The sequence below is a fragment of the Hyla sarda genome, chromosome 3, assembly GCF_029499605.1.
Source record: "Hyla sarda isolate aHylSar1 chromosome 3, aHylSar1.hap1, whole genome shotgun sequence".
Classification (NCBI taxonomy): domain Eukaryota; kingdom Metazoa; phylum Chordata; class Amphibia; order Anura; family Hylidae; genus Hyla; species Hyla sarda.
This window is the reverse complement of record NC_079191.1, coordinates 34,737,743-34,761,585: the sequence shown is the minus strand read 5'-3', so window position 1 is coordinate 34,761,585 and position 23,843 is coordinate 34,737,743. Positions and strand designations below refer to the sequence as shown.

At 40.8% G+C, this 23,843-nt stretch overlaps 1 protein-coding gene across 3 annotated transcripts in view; it reads right to left on the bottom strand.

Moving 5' to 3' along the window:
• The window catches only part of LOC130361268 (ephrin type-A receptor 3-like), a 319,464-nt gene that overhangs the window by 125,636 nt on the left and 169,985 nt on the right, over nt 1–23,843 (bottom strand). For all 3 annotated transcript variants that reach the window (XM_056564047.1, XM_056564048.1, XM_056564049.1), the window contains 3 exons: nt 18,135–18,247; nt 17,891–18,053; nt 8,990–9,098 (listed from right to left, as the gene is read on the bottom strand). In XM_056564047.1, coding sequence (XP_056420022.1) covers nt 8,990–9,098; nt 17,891–18,053; nt 18,135–18,247 — 385 coding nt within the window. The remainder of the gene's footprint in view (nt 1–8,989; nt 9,099–17,890; nt 18,054–18,134; nt 18,248–23,843) is intronic.

Below are 23,843 nucleotides of genomic sequence, written 5' to 3'. Positions count from 1 at the left end.
ACGAAAAAACAATCTCGGAATCAGAATGATAGGTAAAAGCATTCCAGAGTTATTAATGTTTAAAGTGACAGTGGTCAGATGTTCAAAAAACGCTCCGGTCCTAAGGTGTAAAATGGCCTGGTCCTTAAGGGGTTAAAGGGGTATTCCAGGCAAAAACTTTTTTATATATATCAATTGGCTCTGGAAAGTTAAACAGATTTGTAAATTACTTCTATTAAAAAATCTTAATCCTTCCTATAATTATTAGCTTCTGAAGTTTTCTGTCTAACTGCTCAATGATGATGTCACGTCCCGGGAGCTGTGCATGATGGGAGAATATCCCCATAGGAACTGCACAGCTCCCGGGACATGAGTCATCAGAGAGCAGTTAGACAGAAAACAGCAACTCAACTTCAGAAGCTAAAAACTATTGGAAGGATTAAGATTTTTTTAATAGAAGTAATTTACAAATCTGTTTAACTTTCCGGAGCCAGTTGATGTATAAAAAAAAGTTTTTGCCAGGAATACCCCTTTAACCACGCAGGACGTATATTTACGTCCTGCACCGGCTCCCGCGATATGAAGCATCACATCGCATCAGTCCCGGCGCTCATCATCGGCCGGGACCCGCGGCTAATACCACACATCGCCGATCGCGGCAATGTGCGGTATTAACCCTTTAGAAGCGGCGGTCAAAGCTGACCGCCGCTTCTAAAGCGAAAGTGAAAGTATCCTGGCTAGTCAGTCGGGCTGTGAAATTGCGGGGTCCCGAACAGCTTGCAGGACACCGGGAGGGCCCCTACCTGCCTCCTCGGTGTCCGATCGGCGAATGACTGCTCCGTGCCTGAGATCCAGGCAGGAGCAGTCAAGCGCCGATAACACTGATCACAGGCGTGTTAATACACGCGTGTGATCAGCATGAGAGATCAGTGTGGATCTATGGGAGCTATAACACTGCAAAAAAAATGTAATAAAAAAGTGTTAATAAAGGTCATTTAACCCCTTCACTAATAAAAGTTTGAATCACCCCCCTTTTCCCATAAAAAAAATAAAACAGTGAAAAAAATAAATAAGTAAACATATGTGGTATCGCCGCGTGCGTAAATGTCCGAACTATAAAAATATATCATTAATTAAACCGCACAGTCAATGGCGTACGCGCAAAAAACTCCCAAAGTTCAAAAAACGCATTTTTGGTCACTTTTTATACCATTAAAAAATGAATAAAAAGTGATCAAAAAGTCCGATCAAAACAAAAATCATACCGATAAAAACTTCAGATCACGGTGCAAAAAATGAGCCCTCATACCGCCCTGTACGTGGAAAAATAAAAAAGTTATAGGGGTCAGAAAATGACATTTTTAAACGTATACATTTTCCTGCATGTAGTTATGATTTTTTCCAGAAGTGCGACAAAATCAAACCTATATAAGTAGGGGATCATTTTAACCGTATGGACCTACAGAATAATGATAAGGTATAATTTTTACCGAAATGTGCACTGCGTAGAAACGGAAGCCCCCAAAATTTACAAAATGGCGTTTTTTCTTTGATTTTGTCGCACTATGATTTTTTTTTCCGTTTCAACGTGCATTTTTGGGTAAAATGACTAATGTCACTGCAAAGTAGAATTGGCGACGCAAAAAATAAGCCATCATATGGATTTTTAGGTGGAAAATTGAAAGGGTTATGATTTTTAAAAGGTAAGGAGGAAAAAACGAAAGTGCAAATTCTTTCCTTTTTGAATTTCTTTTTTGTCTTGTCCACAGTGCTCTTTGCTGACACCTCAGTCCGTGTCAGGAACTGTCCAGAGCAGCATAGGTTTGCTATGGGGATTTTCTCCTGCTCTGGACAGTACCTGATACGGGACAGAGGTGTCAGCAGAGAGCACTGTGGACAAGACAAACAAAAAAGAAATTCAAAAAGGAAAGAATTTCCTCTGTAGCATACAGCTGCTAAAAAGTACTGGAAGGATTAAGATTTTTTTTTAATAGAAGTACCCCTTTAACCTTATAAACCCCAAACATGCTGCAGAACCTCTTTATAAAATATGACTAACAGGACTAACAGGAGTCAGAGTGAGAGGGAGTTATCAGAGTGAGTGGTCCTATATAGGACCATGGCATGGTTTCTGATTAATTGCTTTACTATGATGTTATCTGCATTGCTATGTCATCTATATGCTTACATTTATGTTGTATGATTGAGGTTTAGCAAGATATCCTTTATGAATGATCTTGTTCAAGTCCCCTGACGACGCTGTTTTTTTTTGGGGGGGGGGGGGGGGGGAGAGAAACACGTCGAGATATAACATTGTTAAGGTGACAGGGAATCACAAGTGCTTCTTTGGGATGGATTGGTGCTCTATTTGACTCTACTGGAAAGTATTCACTATTATCTTTTGGCATGATGAAGCTTTATCTCTTAGTGAGATGCTTATTTAGAGGACTTGTTTGAGTTTATGTTTGAGTTTAAAGGGTTTATCCAGGGAAAAACTTTTTTATATATATCAACTGGCTCCAGAAAGTTAAACAGATTTGCAAATTTTTTCTATTAAAAAATCTTAATCCTTTCAGTACTTATGAGATTCTGAAGTTAAGGTTGTTCTTTTCTGTCTAAGTGCTCTCTGATGACACGTGTCTCGGGAACCGCCCAGTTTAGAAGAAAATCCCCATAGCAAACCTCTTCTAAACTGGGCGGTTCCCAAGACACGTGTTATCAGAGAGCACTTAGACAGAAAAGAACAACTCAACTTCAAAAGCTCATAAGTATTGAAAGGATTAAGATTTTTTAATAGAAGTAATTTACAAATCTGTTTAACTTTCTGAAGCCAGTAGATATATATATAAAAAAAAAAGTTTTTTTTCCTGGATAACCACTTTAAGTGGTTTTAGTCCTGTCACTGATATGTACTGTTTGCAAGGACCCTTCCAAGTCTTCTCTGTTGTATGTTAGGGTTTCTTTGATAGATTTTTATTGTAATGTATTTTTATTTGTTTTTTTCTATTCCCCACTCAACCAATCCCTATTTGAGGTTGGTCACTGTTGGTCACTCTACGGTCATAGAGCATTATTATCAGAGGAGGAGAATTGGGTAGTTGCCCAGGGACTCAATTTCCTTATGACTGTAAATCACTTTCATTCAACATCAATTTCTTCTGCCCTGTGCTGCTCTATAATGGCAGTATTATGTAGGCATTGATATGGCAGTGTTATGTGTCCACTACATAGGTAGGTATTAGTATTAAGCACTGAATAGCAATGTGTATAGGTAATATATTGCACTATATGGCAGTATTGGTACATAGATTTCATTAAATGGGCACTGTCAGATACAAAAACTTTTGATATGTTGTGAAGCATGTATAACCAATAGGTTTTGCAATTGCTTTTATTAGAAAATTTTCAGTATTTCATACTAAAAAATACAATCAAACAACTGCCCCCCCTGCCTGCTTGGAGACATACTAGTCCTGCTGTGTCCATGCGTCATCACCTATGTCATGGACACACTTCCTTGATTGACAGCTGTGAGCGCAGGGCTCACACCTGGAGGAAAAATCCTCTCACTGTCAGCCTGTGTCCCGTTACTGTCAGTGAGGACAAGCTGGGAGTTGTAGTTTTGCTAATGCTCGGGGAGATGTGAGCAGACAGAATACTGAGGGAGGGGGCGGAGACCTGCACAGTGAGGCCACACCCCCTCCCTTTGAGATGTATTCTGACTAGTGAGCTAAATTAAAAGTGTAATAAAAAAATAAATAAAGATGCTAGACACATAAAAATTTGATGTACATGGTCAGGATTAGGTACTGAGTGATATATTTAAAAACAAAGTTTATTGTTGGATCTGACGGGTACGCTTTAAGCATTATTTTGACACTGTATGGCAACTTTATTTTAGCATTAAATATCAGTGTGTAGGTGATAAATGGCACTGCATGGTAGTATTGATCAGTTACTGTACAGAGGTATAATACAGCATTATTATTATATATAAGAGTGGATTTTAAAATTTCGAGAGAAAACTTACAAAATGAGCGTGCAGGCTGCTGTAAAATACTTATTGAGTGTGGTCCCAAAAGGAATCTATAGTCAAAGTCTAGATTTAAGATTGGGGTAAGAATGTACAAAACACCTAAATAGAAAAAAAAAAATAATAAAAAAAAAAAAAATATATATATATATATATATATATATATATATATATATATATTATAAAATAATAAATCATAATAAAATATAATATAAATATAATAATAAAAAATATATCATGAAAAAAAATTTAAGGAAAAATACCATGATCCTGTAAAATGTAGAGTCCTCTAAAAAATGTAGACTTGTTTGTTGTTTCCATAAAAAATAAATCAGATGTCACCAGAAAGTAATGAGCAGCAGAGACCCTGCCCCCATTGTTACCCCAGTGACAGGGCATAAGGCAGGAATGTTTCCCTTATTTTATCTTTTGAAACCACCCTGACCCCTTTAAAAAATTTACAGGACAATCCTATTTTTTTTATTTATTTTTAATATTATTTAGATCTTGATTTCACTTTTTCAAAATTTTTTACCTATACAAAGATCAAGACAAATAACAATTCATATAGATAATTGTGGTTGGGCTTCCACCCGTTCAGGTAGATTGTTGTATAAGCCTTTACGAACATCCAACATATGAGTTAGAATAAGATTCTTCCTCCATTCATTGATATCTTGGGCTTTTGCAGCCAGGAAATAAAACCTAAAATTGGGCAACCCCCATCCACCCTTCTGGAAGGGTGAGATTCGCATATTTTATGCTAACACGGTTTCTATCCCATAGTAACCTGTTTATTATTGCCTCCAATCCTATAAACCACCAAAGGGGTATCCAAAATGGAGATGCTCCAATAATATATAATACTTGTGGTAGAGCTACCATCTTTCTTAAAAGGGGTACTCCGGTGGAAAAACTTTTTTTTTTCCATTTTTAAATCAACTGGTGCCAGAAAGCTAAACATATTTGTAAATTACTTCTATTAAAAAATCTTAATCCTTCCTGTATTTATTAGCTGCTGAATACTACAGAGGAAATTCTTTTCTTTTTGGAATGCTCTCTGCTGACATCACGAACACTCTGCTCTCTGCTGACATTATTATAATAATAATAATAAAAAGTCTTTATTTATTGTTGTCCTTAGTGGGATTTGAACCCAAGGCCCCAGCACTGCAAGGCAGCAGTGCTAACCACTGAGCCACCATGCTGCCCTTAGCATACATCTGCTATGCACGGTTGCTAAAATGGACAGAGATGTCAGCAGAGAGCACTGTGGTCGTGATGTCATCAGTGTTCCAAAAAGAAAGGAATTTCCTCTGCAGCATTCAGCAGCTAATAAGTACTGGAAGGATTAAGATTTTTTAATAGAAGTAATTTACAAATATGTTTAACTTTCTGCCACCAGTTGATTTAAAAAAGAAAAAAAAATAAGTTTTTCCATCGGAGTACCCCTTTAATGCTGCTCTATCTGCTTGTGCTAGCGGAAGGTTACCCCAAACTTTAGCTTTTCTTTCTATTTTTTTTTAACTAGGGGTTTTAAATTAAAGTCGTTAAATGCATTTTTCTCATTACCTATCTCTAAACCCAGGTATTTTAAGGTTTCTCCTCTTCCAACAATGGAGACCCCTCGTAATGAGAGTACAGTATTTTTCTCCATTCACTTTTTCTCAATTCACCTCTGTTCCTGAAACCCTGCCAGAATATTTAACCTGAGTCATGACTATTGGGAACATCAATTCGGGGTTATCCAAGAACAAGAACAGATCATCTGCATATAGGGAGATTTTATTATTCTCCCCATTAATCCCAAACCCTTTAATCTGGGGAGAGGCTCTTAAAGCTGCTGCCAACGGCTCAATAAACCTTATAAATAAGAGGGGAGAAAGAGGGCGCCCTTGTCTTGTTCCCCTAGACAAAGAAAAAGGCCCAGTTAGGTTACCATTACCGTATTTTTTGCCGTATAAGATGCACTTTTTCTTTCCCAAAACTGGGGGGGTGTCTGTGCGTCTTATACGGCAAATACACATAAAACTCTGTCCTATCGCGGCAGTCCCTGTGGCCGTCAACGTCCGGGACCCGTGGCTAATACAGGACATCACCGATCGCGGTGATGCCCTGTATTAACCCTTCAGATACGGCGATCAAAGCTGACCGCCGCTTCTGAAGCAAAAGTGACACTAACCCGGCTGCACCGGGAGGGACCTTACCTGCCTCCTCGGTGTCTGCTCTGTGCCGGGATCCCCTGCATGGCCGGCGCTCTCCTTCCTAGTCATCACGTCATTGCGCACGCCGCCCCGTCATCCAATAGGAGCGGCGTGCGTAGCAACGTGATGGCGGCAACGGAGAGCGAGGATACCGGGCAGCAGAGACTTTCCGGAGCGACGGGGACACCGCGGGGACGCAGCGACAGCGATGGAGGGCGACATCCAGGGCAGCAGTGACAAGTGGTGACTGGTCCGGAGCGGCGGGGACAGGTGAGTATTACCTCCTATACCAGTGGTCTTCAACCTGCGAACCTCCAGATGTTGCAAAACTACAACTCCTGGCATGCCGGGAGTTGTAGTTTTGCAACATCTGGAGGTCCGCTGGTTGAAGATCACTGTGACCTATAATTTACATTGTATTCTAGATTTTCCTCATTTAAAATTGGGTGCGTCTTATATGTCGGAGCGTCCTATAGGGCGAAAAATACGATAATTACCATCCGCACCCTAGGACTATTATACAATAGTTTAATCCACTGAATAATCTTTTCCCCCCTCCAAACCAAACTTGGCCAATGTCTTCCAGAGAAACCTCCATTCTACTTTGCCAAACGCCTTAGTGGCATCTAATGACAGAGTGGATCGGAGTGGATGGCGGCCCATCTGGATACTCGCCAGAACACGTGTCAAGTTATCATGAATCAACCTCCCCTTTACGAATCCTGACTGATCTGGGTGTATCGGACCAGGAATAACCTTAGAGAGACGCATGGTTACTACCTTGGCAAGGCAGGACAATCCCTTTAATCGGGAAGAACACAGCTGCCTATTTGGTAATATCTGCCCTGCAACTCCACAATTTGTCCGGTAAGAGTCAATATAAACCACTAGAGCTGAATGAACAGGAAAGGCAATGATAGCAACCAGAGCAAAGATAAAGAAAGAAGCAGCAATCGTTATAGTGTGTACAGTAATCAATAGCGTAATCAGTACAAATAGGGAATGGCTGCAAGGTTACCTTGACTTAGATGCTGCAGGAGACAAACAATAGAGAACGGTGGTAGAAATATATATCAGTGTGATGATAAAAATCCCTTTAATGGGGTACCCCGCCCTTAGACGTCTTATTCTCTATCCAAAGGATAGGGGATAAGATGTCAGATCGCTGGGGTCCCGCCGCTGGGGACTCAATGCGATCTTGGCTGCCGCATCCCAGACATCTGATCCGAAGTTCGCTCCATGCCGGATGACTGGCGAGGCGGGGCAGAGGCTCGGGATGCCCCGCCTTCTCACTGCTTCACCCGCCGTTCGTTTAGTCGGAGGCTCGTGATGCCGCAGCCGTGTACCGCTCATGACTTCATGACCATACCCCCTCAATGCAAGTCTATGGGAGAGGGCGTGACGGGCGTCACGCCCCCTCCCATAGACTTGCATTGAGGGGGCATGGCCGTGACATCATGAGCGGGACGTGGCTACGGCGTCACGAGCCTCCGACTAAACGAACGCCGGGTGCAGCAGTGAGATGGCGGGGCATCACGAGCCTCTGCCCCAGTGGCGGGACCCCCGCGATCAGACATAAGATATCTAGGGGTGGAGTACCCCTTTAAGACAAATATAAATTGAGGGCCCCGGTATGTTTTTTTCATTTCAGGAATTCATGTTGTGAATAAAGCGATGTGATAGGATACGTTCCCTTTAACTAAGACTAGGTTCAGACTACGGAATCTCCTGGCAGAAAATTCCGAGTGCGGCCAGCGCCGGCTGAATCAGTCGGCGCTAGGACCGCACGGACACTGCAGTCTCCAATAGACTGCAATGTGTTCCGCGCGGATTTCCACCTGAAAAAAGAGCAACGCCATTCTTCAGGCAGAAATTTCTAAGCGGATTTTCAAAGCGGATTTTCCACTTCACAAATTCCGAAGTGTGAATTTGTGAACGGAAACCCATTCACTACACTAGACATTTTAGCAAGCGGAATTTCTGACGGAAATTTTACGACTGAATTTCTGTCGCAAATTCCGTAGTCTGAACCTAGCCTAAGAGATATGGTTGACCAGTTGATGATGGCCATGATAGAGCTGGATGCCATTGCCATAGGCATAATGTAATAAGAAAATATCAATGCACAGAAGACTAGGCAAAGAAGCCGCTGTATTAGGGCATGGTCGCAATTTGCTGCAGATTTTCTGACAGGATTCCCCACTGAATATCTACAGTAAACTACCGTACAATGTTAGTAAATCTGCAAGAGGTATATGTGAATCAGCTCACCCCAAGCCCATGGCACAAGCACGGAGCAGGGTGCGGACTGCACCCGAAAACTTGGAAGCAGAAAAACAAGGAGCTCCAGCTCATTTGCAGATCAGTATGCCATCTTTATTCACTGGACGCTACATGGATCACAGGTAAGACAGGATGTGACGCGTTTCGGACAATGTGCTGGCCTTACTCATACAAACGAGTAAGGCCATCACCGTGCCGAAACGTGTCACATCCTGTCTTACCCGTGATCCATGTAGCGTCCAGTGAATAAAGATGGCATACTGATCTGCAAATGAGCTGGAGCTCCTTGTTTTCCTGCTTCCAATGTTAGTAAATCGTATTTTCAAAACCTCAATTATAGAAATGTTCAAATAAGCAGCAAAAATGACAGATTTTACTACAGATTCCATCCCTGACAAAGGTTGAATTCTTTGGTCGAATCTGCATGAAAATCCAGTATGGGGGTAGTGGCATTTCAAATGTTCTTTTATAGGGTCCTATATTTTCTTACCTTCCACTGACAAAGAAACAGGTCACAAGGAAAATGAGCAGGATGATCCCGCCGGCCACAGAGATTGCCAAAATAGTAATCTGGTTAGGATCGGTTATGGCGATCATATCTGAAACAGAAAAACAACACAGCAGGAGGTAAGAATTACTATCCATGGTGGAATTACTATATTCTTCTCTAGAGATGAGCGAACTTACAGTAAATTCGATTCATCACGAACTTCTCGGCTCGGCAGTTGATGACTTTTCCTGTATAAATTAGTTCAGCTTTCAGGTGCTCCCGTGGGCTGGAAAAGGTGGATACATTCCTAGGAAAGAGTCTCCTAGGACTGTATCCACCTTTTATAGCCCACCGGAGCACCTGAAAGCTGAACTAATTTATACAGGAAAAGTCATCAACTGCCGAGCCGAGAAGTTCGTGACGAATCGAATTTACTGTTAGTTCGCTCATCTCTATTCTTCTCCATGGTAACAGACTACAAACAAATGTAGTCGGATCTTGCAGTCACGTTCCCTTCCACTTGTCTCCCGGTTATGGCTAGCCTACATTCGGTGGGGCAAATTGAAGGGGCAGGACTGCAGGATCAGACTACAACGAGTTTGTTAGTAGTCTGTAACCATGGAGACACCTCAGATCATTTTAATAAAGAAAAGTTGCAATGGTTAGTGGCATTACTTATTTTAGGTACACTGGTCGCAGAGGAGGATATACCCTCATGAATGGTTTCTGAGGGGGGAGAATTGGGTAGTTGCCCAGGGACCCCCATTTCCTTATGACTATAAATCATTTTCATTCAACATCAATCTCTTCTGCCGTGCGCTTCTCTATAATGGCAGTATTATGTGGGCATTGAATAGTGTAGACAATATATGGCAGTGTTATGTGCTCACTACATAGGTAAGTATTACGGTAGTATTGAGCCCTGAATAGCAATGTGTATAGGTAATACATTGCACTATGTGGCAGTATTGTTTGGATACTGTAATAGATTTCATTTAGCATTATATGGCAGCATTATTTCAACACTGTATGGTAGTTTTATTTCAGCATTGTATAGCAGTGTGCAGGTGATGTATGGCGATGTTTGGTAAAAGCTTATGGATACTGTACATACTTATTTAGCACTGTGTGACAGTATTATTTGGGAACTATATGGTAGTCTTATTTCAGCATTGAATAGCAGTGTGCAGGTGATGTATGGTAGTATCTTATGGATACTGTACATACATATTATTTAGCACTGTATGACAGTATTATTTGGGAACTATATGGTAGTCTTATTTGAGCATTGACTAACAGTGTGTGGGTGTCCTATGGCACTGAATGGTATTGTTTGGATACTGTAAATGGTTATTATTTAGCATGATATCACAGAATTAGTTGGACACTGTATGGCAGCTTTATTTTAGCATTAAAGGAAAATGGTCATCTGTTCATCCACACTAAACCCAATACATTGGGTTATAGTGTGGATGAACAGGAGACCAATGAGGGGTCAATGGGTTAAATCTTCTTCCATCTTCTGTGAATTGCATGTTGGAGGCGGGCCCGCTTGCTCAATATGAATATTCATTGCTGCGGGTAATGTGAGCGCTGCACCAACTGAGCGCTGAAGTGACTGCAATAACGAATATTCAAATTCAGTCGGCAGGCCCGCCTCCAACGCGCAATTCACGGAAGATGGAAGAAGATCTTCGGAGGGACAGATCTCCAGTGTGCAGGTATTATACAGCATTATTATTATTATAGATAATTGAATTTTAAAATTTCAAGAGAAAACTCACAAAGTGAGCGTGTGGTACCATAAGGAATCTATAGTCAAAGTCTAGATTTCAAGGGGTATTCCAGGAATTTTTTTTATTTGACTATGCTACAGGGGCTGTAAAGTTAGTGTAGTTCATAATATAGTGTCTGTACCTGTGTGTGACGGTTTTCTCACAATTCTCTGTGATTTTCACCCCAAAATTTATTGTTAACAGCATACAAAATGACTGTTGTCTCAGATTTTTCCCAGGTTGCAATGCGGCCGAGACCAGACTCACTAGTCAGCTGATGACAGGGAGCCTGTCTGCTTCAATGGGTGGAGCGATCGCTTGGTGGGAGAGAGATCAATCTGCAACTAATGCAACAGCTGTAGTCACCCTGATTGAAAACCACAGGTCTTTTGAATGGATGCAGCTCATTTATGATTCAATGGGTGGCGTGGCTGATGTGTGGGAGGGAGGAAAATGGAATTATGGGATTTTTAGGCAGAAGAAGAAAACTCAAACAGGAAATACCAGTTCACATAAAGCTAGCCACAGTGTTATGGTAATCTCACAACATAGCCATTTAGCCCCAAGACAAGCGCAGATCCTTCCTAAGCATGTCCATTACTGTCTGCAAGGTACATACTAAAATCACTTTATGGTGGATAACCCCTTTAAGATTGGGGTAAGATTAAGAATGTACAAAACACGTATATTAAAAAAAAAAAAATATATATATATATATAAATCATAATAAAAAATATAATATAAATATAATAATAAAAAATATATTATAAAAAAATTTTATAAAAAAATATTATATAAATATAATAATAAAAAATATATAATAAAATAAATATAATATAAATATAATAAAAAATATATAATAAAAAAATTGAGCAACGTATATAAAAAAAGAAATAAAATAAAATAATAAATCATAATTAAAAATATAATATAAATATAATAATAAAAAATATATAATAAAAAAGTGAATAAAAAATATATTATAAATATAATAATAAAAAAATACATTATAAAAAAATATAATATAAATATAATAATAAAAAATATATAATAAAAAAATTGAGAACTGAGACCAGTAAATACCATGATCCTGTAAAATGTAAAAAAAAGTAGACATGTTTGTCGTTTCCATATAAAAAATAAAACAGATCGTAAAAAATGATGCGAAAAATTGTCATAATTGCTCCCAACTAAATGATGTAATCCTGTGTATTCCTAATGACCGAGAGCATTGTATATATATATTCCGTTCACACATGAAATGACATAATGCAGAAGAGATTAGTGGATGTTTTCCAAAATATCCTTACGGGAATTCATTAATCTTGGTGGATAACGGCAAATCGGACTATATTTGGGATTAAATACCGGATGTCACAAGATTACACAGATCCTCTGGGAACATTAATTCCTGTTTAGAAAAAAGTCACTTGTACATTCGTTGTTCCGGGAATGAGGGGCTTACATTGGGGATTATGGTAAAGTGTAATGACCGTGTATTTTGATAGGTGGTGCATCTGGTAAAACATTCTCACCTCTCTAATACACCTGCTGTTACCAATAATGCAACACCAAGTGCAATGTAAGAATTGGAAATGATAGGGTGCACTGAACATAAACTAACAGAGCCCCTATGACAGTGGTTGCAAACTGTGGCCCTACAGATGTTGCAGAACTTCAAATCCCAGCATGCCCGGACAGCCGAAGGCTGTCCGGGCATGCTGGGATTTGAAGTTTTGCAACATCTGGAGGGCCACAGGTTGAGACCACTGCCCTATGATATATTGTAAATAAAAAAAAAAGTGTAGCTTATCCCCTGTGCTGAAGCCAGTCACATTTGTTTAGAACAGGGGATAAGCTACAGACCAGTTGCTGCATAATCCATGTGCAGAAAAATTTACCTGAAGGACCTCCAACTCCGAAGAAATGAAAAATTTCGTAAAGAGGTAAAAAAAAAATCTGCACGTGTTTTGAACATGAACTGTTCTTATTCATGGGTACTTGTGTAGCTATTGTTGACAGGACTTCCTATATCCTTCATCCTTCATATAAAGGTGGAAATGTAAAATACATATATTGCATTCATATTAATGCCATGAGTAAGAAGAGTCATTGTTCGAAACGCGTTGGAGTTTTCCATTCCATACCACATCCATGGGTTTACTTTTAAATCGCGCTACCAGATAAAGTTCAAGTTTTTTATTCCTGTAAAAACTGGAGGTCTTCGACCAATAAGGATTAAAATAAACAGGAAGAGTGCACCAACCATAAACTATCAGATCCCTTATGATATATTTTAAATAAAAAAAAGTCAGCTTTCCCCACGATTCATTATTGTGGAAACCTGTCACCTTTGTTCAGCACGAGGAATGAGCTACAGACCGGTTCCTGTATAATCTATGTTTAAAAAATTAACCCAAAGGACCTCCAGTTCCAAATAACTAATAATAAAACATTTTTAAAAAATGTAAACTTTATTTCACAACAAAAATTCTGACGTGTTTTGAACATTGACTGTTCTTACTCATAGTAACTTAAATAGCTATTGTTGGCAGGACTTCCTATATCCTTCATCTTTCATATGAAGGTGGAAATTTTAAATATATAAGTTTTGCATTATTCTTAATGGCATGAGTAAGAAGAGTTATTGTTCGAAATGCATTGGAGTTTTCCATTCCATACCGCATCCATGGGTGTACTTTTTAATCGCGCCACCAGATAAAGTTCACGTTTTTTATTCCTGTAAAAACTGGAGGTCTTCAACAAATAAGCATGAAATAAACAGGAAGAGTGCACCGACCATAAACTATCAGAGCCCTTATGATATTTTTAAAATATAAAAAGTCAGCTTTCCACCTTTCCAGCTTTCATTATTGTGTAACCCTGTCACCTTTGTTCAGCATGAAGAATGAGCTACAGACCGGTTCCTGCATAATCCATGTGCAGAAAATTAACCAAAGGACCTCCAGCTCCAAATAACTAATAATAATAATAATAAAAAAAAAAAAAAAAAAAGGAAACTTTACTTCACAACCAAAATTCTGACGTGTTTTGAACATTGACTGTTCTTACTCATGGTAACGTAAATAGCTATTGTTGGCAGGGCTTCCTATATCCTTCATCCTTTTTATAAAGGTGCAAATTTAAGGGATGTGTTTTGGATTATTCTTTATGCCATGAGTAAGAACAGTTGTTGTTCAAAATGTGTTGGAGTTTCCAAGCGTTTTAATGCATCTATGGGTGTACATTTTAATCGCTCTGCGGAAGAAAGTTCAAGTTTTTTATTCCAGGAGGTCTTTGATGTTTTTTTTATGTTTATATTCCATGATATGTTGATGTCAATGGAGAAAAACTCTTGCAGGGGTGGTTTATCATGATGGGGGCAGTGAACTGGGAGAATTATAAAATCATCAGAGGTACTTTTTAATACTACTGGATTATTAAATTATACTATTTTTATAGTATTTTACTATTATATTATACAAATATACTATTGAGCCCAATAAAAAAAATGTTTGTGTATAACATTTGGTTAATCGCACACTGTAAAGGTCTGTCTTCTAAGTGGCGAGTAATTTAGTAAATGAGAATTCATGTTGTGTGAATGTATGAACAAACATTAAGGGATTCTTCTACAAAGAAATTGCTTTATTAGTTTTATTACTTGTGACACAATAACACGACAATAGCTGCTAAATCGGGAAATGGGAAAAACATTCTACGCACATATATGTCTATAGTTTCACTTCTATTCCTATTGATTCTCCGCTTCAGAACATTCGCACCAATGACCCACATCCAGGTTGCCAATATTGAAGTACCCTAAAAATAGCCTGGAAATCCAACAATACTAAATCAAAGCGCCAAAGAAGATAATTAGGCGTGCATGGATACTGTGTGTGTGTATATATATATATATATATATATATATATATATATATATAGATTATTTAAAAGAAGCCTTTATTAAATATGCTCTATACTCTACGATTAAAAACATACAGAAAAATTTAAAAAGTCATAAGAAAATATAAGCCAGACCCGTGCTTACAGCTGATGAAGTGAGATGGAACTTTCAAAAGAACACTGAAAGCCCAATAAATGGACACCAGAGCATATAAAGTACTGTAAATGTAACAATATGCAAACCTAAGGTGTGTAGGATAAAGAAGAAGGAAACCCACAGAGGTCCGGATAAAAAATAATGGAATTTGCTTTGATATGAGAATAAGAGAATATCAAGTATAATAGTTGTGCATAATGACTATTAGTAACTGAGGGAACCACCCAGAACTCAAACGTATATTTCTCCACACGGCAGCTGTACGGCATATGCTTGGAAAACATTGACTTGGGTTTTAAAATTTTTTTCTACCATGTGACGTTTTTTCACTGCCTTCAGGGCATCACTACTTACCACCGCCGGCCGTATAGGAAACCCCAAGGGGTTAACCCCCGCTGCTCAGCAGCCCAACTTAACTCTTTCATTGCGGGCCCACCACAGAGTGCTCAGCCCAGCAAAGAGTTACCGTAAAGCAGCAATCTATACAGATCGCTATTTTACTGTATATTCTTGATGGGCAGGAGATATATTCACAGAAAGAGCTGTGCGCATGGCTGTATAGCTGTGGGCAAAGCTCAGTCCTGCTACGAGCAGGGACAGTATACATTGGTGTGCTTTGCAACTCTGGATACTGTACAGCTAGCAGAGGTAAATTGTGATGCTATGCATTACTACTTGCCTCCATATATGTTGAAACTATGGCATTTTTGCAAGTAAAAATGCCATACTCAGCATGCTGTGTTTTGGGGAACCAACAGTTTTCCCCCAAAATCCCCAAAGACAGGGGAAAAATACCAAACCCAAAAATGCAAAGTGGGTCCGAGAATGCTTGGCTAGAGGTACAGTGGTTCTAGACATAAAATAAATGAAAAGAAGATCATCAGAAAGCTTCTGTCACAATGAGACCTTCTTAGCTGTCTAGCACTTCAATTTATTACAATCTAACACCCTCTCAGATCTCCTTATTATCGAGCACATTCTAGTATAATCACATTGTCTGACACCTTCAGGTTTCGCGTCTCATTCTGAACTGAGATGCACAAGACCAATACTAGAGCATTATAAAGGAATCAGGTCTCGGGGGGTTAACATCAGCAAAACTAGGTGAGACCTTGTATAGTCTGCGGCCTGTATGTGAGATTAAGAGATATATAAGATAATGGAAAGGCTCAGAGTCATCTGCTGACAATATGTCATTATTCCGTATTGATCCCATCTATTACAGCAGCGATGGGGTCATTCAGGCCGTACATGATGGGCAAAGACTCTGAAAAGTTCTGAAAATGGCTCCTTGTGCTAAAGGCTCAGGGACCTCTGTTGTATGAATATGTTGGATTTTATATAAAGGGATATGGGAGTGCTACATGTAGTACATTAAAAGGGGGTTTCATGAACATTTTTATGTGGACCCTCAATATCATGTTGGCAGAGGTTTAACCTTTAACACTTCTGCCGATTTAGGGGGCCCCAGCTCTCGTGCAGGGCTGCTTTCCCTTTTCTTTCTACCATTTGGCAGCGGCTGCACCTGGTATAGCAGTTGGTCTCATTATATTCAATCAGCTGACTGGTGGGAAATGGTGAGGGTGTCAACTGGGCCAGCATTGCCATTAGACAAACAAGGCAGCTGCCTAGACTTCCCAATAAGACGCACACTCAGTTAAACAACGCCACTGCACGGAGCTGCCGGGACTTCCAGTATAGACAGCATTGTATCCCATGCTGCCTACAACGGAAGATGAGAGAGAAGAGGATCGGTGGGAGACCAGAGAAACAGGAAGACACAGAGGAGAGCATGGTGGCAGCATGACAGGTGAGTACTGTTTGTTATGGAAGAGGCAAACTGCTACTGTATACACAGAGGGGTCAAACTACTATGTACTACCACAAAGTGGCTTATCTACTACAGTATATACAACCACAGAGCTGCCTAACTATTATATACTAATACAGAGAGATTTAACTACTATATACTCGCACAGAGGGGGCCTGACTACTTTATGGGGGCAGCATAGAGACAAAACTACTATAAAGGGGCAGTGTAATTTTTCTGGCATATTCTGTGGAGACGTATTGTGACCTGTTGTGTACTGTTCATGACGGTTTGGGCCAGATGGAGAAGAAAAGGAAAAGTGAAGAACCCTGATCAGAGAAGACATAACCTGTGAGTTATTACATGTAACTATATTTGATAATTTATATGGTTTGCAGAGCCTGTGTATAGCTGGTATAAATGTCCCTATAGTCAGTGTATCGGGTGTGTACATGGTGTTTTGCTCTGTATATAGTGGTATTATCCAGTCAATATTTGGTGTAAGGGTATTGTTCATTGTGTGGCAAGAAGTTGGTCTTGCCTTGGGTGCAAAGAAGTATAGTACCAGCTCTGGGTGCCATGAGTTGGATCCCCACCAATAGATATTGATGGCCTCAACTGTGCATAGGCCAACAATAAAAAAAAGTCCTAGAAACTTTAGTCTTTGGTGTAGACCTTGCAGACTTAAAGGGGTACTCCGCACCTAGACATTTTATCCCCTATCCAAAGGATAGGGGATAAGATGTCTGATTGCGAGGGTCTTTCCGCTGGAGACCCCTGTGATCTCCCTGCTGCACCAGATTTTCATTTAGATCATTGGTTGTAGCATAGGAGGTTCGTGATTTCATGGTGATGCCCTGCTCTTGACATCACGGCCATGCCCCCTCAATGCAAATCTATGGGAGGGGGCATCACGCCCCCTCCCATAGACTTGCATTGAGGGGGTGTGGCCATAATGTAAAGAGTGGGGCATGACCATGACGTCACGAGCCTCCGCCTGGCATTGCCAGTCATCCGACATGGAGCGAAGTTCACTCCGTGCACCGGATGTCTGGTGTGCCTCAGCCGAGATCACAGGGGTCCCCAGGGGCAGGACCCCCACGATCAAACATCTTATGCCCTATCCTTTGGACAGGGGATAAGATGTCTAGGGGCCAGTTTCATTGGCTGAAGATAAGCATGGCAAGCAATGGGCCATTGCTTGTTGAGAAGAGACCAGTAAGAAACTTTCAGTAAAAAAACATACTAGTTACCTTCTGTACTTGTTTCCAATTCTATTTCTCCCCCATAAATGCCTTTTCCACCCACTGTGTGGGCTCGGACTCTGAAGACGTAAGTGGTTCCCGGTTTGAGGCCGTCCACAGTCATAAAAGTAGACTTTGTTTTCAATATTGTGTAATTTTGCTCCTTCTGATTCTACAGGAATAAACAGCAAATACTAATCAATTTATATTGATATTTCCAGTGTGACAATGAACATACGCTTGTAGCACTGACCTTCTCATAGTAGATGACCTCATATTCCACCACTGCATCATTAGTCTTTTCTGGTCCTTGAAAAGCCAAAGTGACGCTGTCTCTGCTCTTTCGTTCCTTCAGGATCACATTTACTGAGGAAGAAATTACAAGAGGGAACGTCATTAAGTTTAGAAAGGTTAATGACGGATCATGTTTTTTTTATTTTCCTATTTTTGAAAAATCTAAGGCAATGTTCACAAGACATTTGTGGTGTACAAAGCCTATATGCCTGCAGAATATGCTTAATATGGCCATAGCCTAACATGGAGCCCATGTAACCCAAAAGAGTATCCTTAACATAATTTACGGCCGGACCACCATCAGGACAATATTTGTCACTAAGAGAGAAGATCCAACTCACGTGGGAAAGGTCCAATATTAATTAGGAGTGATCATTACTCCTACTCCATACTCTATGACTAAGAACATATTGTTTGAAATGCGTCAGTAACTTTTTTTTTTTTTTATAAAGGAATGGATTTTAAACTATGTATGCTTTAAAATAACAAATCTTGGATCATTCCTACATGAGCTAGATCTTCTATTTGTGGAGTTGTGGATTTGACATGCTTTGGCCTTTCCAGCGTCAGGGTAGTGTGTAGCAATTACTACCAGTGTGGTGAGCTGAAGTCTTGTTTTTATTACTGCTATTTAGGGCTGCGGACTGATGGAACTACCAGTGGGGGCTAATTTAGTTTCCAACACGTTGCCCTTCATTTCTCAAATATATATATATATATATATATATATATATATATATAATCCCAAAATAAAGCAGCACTACTTATCCAGTCCAACCAAAAAATTGGTGCCAGCGTCCCAAAGGACTTGATCAGAGTCCATCCAAGATAAAAACCAGATACAGGCGCAGCACTCCAACAAAATAAGTGATTTAATGTCTCATGTCAGCATTACAACGTTTCAGCTCCTCCTGGAGCCTTTTTCAAGCATGCTTGAAAAAGGCTCCAGGAGGAGCTGAAACGTTGTAATGCTGACATGAGACATTAAATCACTTATTTTGTTGGAGTGCTGCGCCTGTATCTGGTTTTTATATATATATATATATATATATACAGGCCCCAATAACAATCATTCCCACTTCAGAAAGAGTATAATATCTTTGAGTAGGTGCCCACCAAATGTTTTGAATATGGTACAAAATGGAGACTACACCACAGGTAGTCTGAGGACTCCTACTATTTGACTATATGTATGGACCAAATATTTCTGACAGTGGCTCTTCCTGTGTCCATATGCTTGGATGCAAGCATAAATAATGTATTTTTTTTTTTAAATCAGATAGTGTTTATTAAAAATTTTTCAAGTAATAACAACACACAAAAAGAAAAACATTTACACACCCAACACCCAGCCCCCTCCCCCCCACAGGAAAAAACAAAACACCCCCCCCCCCCCCGTGTCTTCCCTTCGTCAGCATAAGAAACTATATCATTAACCAAATTAACAAGGCCTTGTAGTGGCAAGGAACCCCATAGGAGGACAACACAATCATACCACACGGCCGGTCTAACACCAGCTAGAAGACAGGTAAATAACACATGGACAGAGCACACTGGAGAGGTCAGCACACCAAGACAAGAAGGTCGACCCTTAAGAAACACAAGTGATCTACAGGCAATACTGGAAAATAACAAAAAAGCGCACCTACACAAACACAAACTAGGGTAAGGCAAAGAGTGAATGACTTCACACTACCTAAAGAGACCCCCCCCCCCAGTAGGACATCCATTGGAGTTCTTCTTAAATACACAGACGTTAAACCTGGAGTGTCTATCCAAGGACCCCATATGGACTCAAACTTACGGGTAGTCCTCCTCTTAAGATATACACCCTTCTCTAGTCTAATAATATGATTAAGCTTATTGATCAGTTCAGAAATAGTGGGAGGAGCTGAGCAATTAGTTTCTGAGCAATTAGTTTACGGGCTTGATATAAAATCCGACTTATACCTATATACAATCCACTATCTTCATCTAGCCCATCCAAATAGCCCAATATGCACGTCACCGCCGATCAAGTCAACGGGAAACCATATACTCTCTGGATAAGCTGTCCCACCTCACCCCAAAATTGACCAAGTGTGGGACAGCTCCACATAACATGTAATAAATGAGCATCTGGTAGGGAGCAACGGGGACAGCATGAATCCGGACGGACACCAATTTTATGCAAAAAAGCAGGGGTACGATACACCCTGTGCAATAAAAAGATTTGGGACACCCGATGGGCCTCTGAGACAGCCAATCGCAGGGTCATGGTCAGTATTCGCTCCCATTGCTCGCCCGACAGAGGCCCCAAATCTACCTCCCGATCTATCTTTTATATTCAGAGGGTATGCGTCATGGTAAGAAGACAATAAGGCTCGATAGAGTACTGATATCACTCCTTTAGTGGATGTACACGTAAATAGACCATTTACCGGACGAACCGACCGTCAAATCACAAGTCCGAGCCTGCGTATCCAAAGCATGTCTAAGTTGTAAATAACTATAAAAAACGAATGTGGTAAATCAAACTCCTCTTGCAGTTGGGAAAATGATTTCAGGGCCGGTCCGTCGTATAGCTGCGAAAGATACAAGACACCCCTAGCTACCCATCCCTGAACATCAGGCAGAGAATTAATCTCAGGTAGATCAGAGTTATACCATAATGGGGAGAAGGTTACAAACGTAGGGTAATTCAGGAGTGATCTAAATTTCATCCACACCTTACGAATAAGAAGGAAAGTAAGAGGAAGGTCTGGGGGACGAGTCTGTGCAGCCACTTCTAACAGATATATAGGGGTGACCTTCCCAAGTCTTCAGTGCGCCCCATAGTGCTATATTGGGCACAACCCTTTAATTGCTGTACCTGCGAAGCCAAAAAGTAAATCCAAGGACTGGGGACAGACAAACCTCCCGCCTCCTTACTACGCTGTAGAGTTTCTAAGCGAATCTCGCTGACTTTCCATTCCAGATGAACTCTCTATATAAGGATTGGATCCGACAAAAATAGGTCACCGGAATCCAAACCGGAGTATTGTGAAGAATATACAAAAACTGAGGCATAAGAACCATTTTAACTAAATTCGACCTTCCCACCATTGACAGGGGCAACCTACGCCAAGCAGATACCTACTATGATCCAGCAATGGAACCAAATTCAACCGGATATACTCCGTAGGGGAAGCTGTTATATGTACACCTAAGTATTTGAACTGAGAGACAACAGCAGGCCCACCTCAGTAAGAACAGACATAGACGGGAGAGGGTCCAGGGGGAGCAAAGCAGACTTATCCCAGTTAACAGCCAATCCGGAGTAACTACCATATGTTCTAATTAAAGTCATCAAAGGGGGGCAGAGAGTGTGCCACATCGCCAAGGAAAAGAAGCATATCATCAGCATAAAGAGCGATACGCTCTTCCAACTCCCCATAACAGAAACCCCTGAATACCACGGAGGATCGAACTAAAATCGCCAATGGTTCAATAGCAATAGCGAACAAGAAAGGGGATAGGGGACACCCCTGGCGGGTACCACGCCCCAACGGGAAAGGTGAAGACAATAAACCATTAACCCTTATGCGGGCGCTAGGGGCAGCATACAGTAACTGAACCCATGCAATCAAACTATCCCCGAAACCCATCCTATGCATCACACTCCATAAGAAACCCCACTCGACACTGTCAAAAGCTTTTGCAGCATCGAGTGAGAGCACTGCACTACAAACCGCCCGGTCAGGCTCAAACTGGAGATTTAAGAATAGCCTTCTAATATTATCTGCGGTAGATTTTCCGGGCATGAAACAAGTTTGATCACTGTGTATTAAGGAGGTTATAACTGAAAGGAGGCGATTAGCCAGCACCTTCGCTAGTAATTTGACATCAGAGCACAACAGGGATATCGGTCTATAGGAGATCGCCTGGAGTGGATCTTTACCCGGTTTCAATAATAAAACTATAATGGCTTCCATCATGGACCCAGGGAGACCCATCCCTCCCCTGCAACACGGAATACCTCCAACAAAATAAATAATGCATTTTTATTTATTTATTTATTTATGTATTTATTTATTTTTAATATTGCGAGTCAGGGGATAAACATTGACTGTATCCATCCAAAGACAAATCCTTTGTATGGAAAGACCCTAATAAAAGTAGAAAGGGAATGACTAGAAAGATCAGATATTCCGCATCGATGCTCATTATCTTTGTAACGTTATTTAACACTTAAATAAATGTAAATAAAGAGATTTCTAGTGAAAACAAGCATAAAAATAAACTCTAATGAAAAAGAGCGTACTGTATTTTTCGCCGTATAAGACGCACTTTTTCTTCCCCAAAACTAAGGGGGAAAAGTTGGTGCGTCTTATACGGCAAATACACATTAAAACCCTGTCCTATCGCAGCGGTCCCTGCGGCCATCAACGGCCGGGACCCGCGACTAATACAGGACATCACCGATCGCGGTGATGCCCTGTATTAACCCTTCAGACGCGGCGTTCAAAGCTGACCGCCGCGTCTGAAGCGAAAGTGACACTAACCTGGCTGCTCAGTCGGGCTGTTCGGGACCACCACGGTGAAATCGCGGCGTCCCGAACAGCTTACATGTCACCGGGAGGGACATTACCTGCCTCCTCGGTGTCCGCTCCGTGCCGGGATCCCCTGCATGGCCGGCGCTCTCCTTCGTCGTCATCACGTCGTCGCACACGCCGTCCCGTCATCCAATAGGAGCGGTGTGCGTAGCGGTGTGAGTAGCGGCATGATGGCAGCAACGGAGAGCGAGGATACGGGGCAGCAGAGACGTTCCGGAGCGACGGGGACACCACGGGGACGCGGCGACAGCAATGGAAGGCGACATCCAGGGCAGTGGTGATGAGCGGTGACGGGTCCGGAGCGGCGGGGACAGGTGAGTACTATCTCCTATACCAGTGGTCTTCAACCTGCGGACCTCCAGATGTTGCCAAACTACAACTCCCAGCATGCCCGGACAGCCAACGGCTGTCCGGGCATGCTGGGAGTTGTAGTTTTGCAACATCTGAAGGTCCGCAGGTTGAAGATCACTGTCCTACACTTTACATTGTATTTGGTTTAGAATCTTTATTTTCTAGATTTCTATGCTTTAAAATTGGGTGCGTCTTCTATGCCGAAGCGTCTTCTATGGCGAAAAATACGGTATATGGAATAAAAACTGAAATTCATTTTATATTCAGAAAATTATTCAAGGGGGACTATAAAATGATGTTTAAGGAAGAGAAAACTGCCTGTGCTTATGTGTTTAAATGTTTATATATTACTGTACAAGAAAGGCTCTGTTCACATAAGGGGAGAATCGGCCACATATTTTATTTTATATACCGTACACATTTCTACAGGAAAAAAAAATGTCTTCTTACCAATGAAGACCAAAAAATATGTGGGCAAAATAAAACACAGGCCCAAATTTTAAGCTGTGTGAACAGGGGTATTCCGAAATAGAGAGAGGCCATGTTCACAAGGCCTCCACTGCCGTCTATGGAGAAGGTGCAGTTCCTTCAGGACTCCCACTTTTAGCCATATCAGAGGACAGCTACAAAGAACTTATCCTGAAGGACCTAGCATAGCTTTATATTAGCCCAATGTTTTCAGGGGGACCTGTGTAATGCTTAACCCCTTAAGGACTGAGCCCTTTTTCACCTTAAGGACTCGG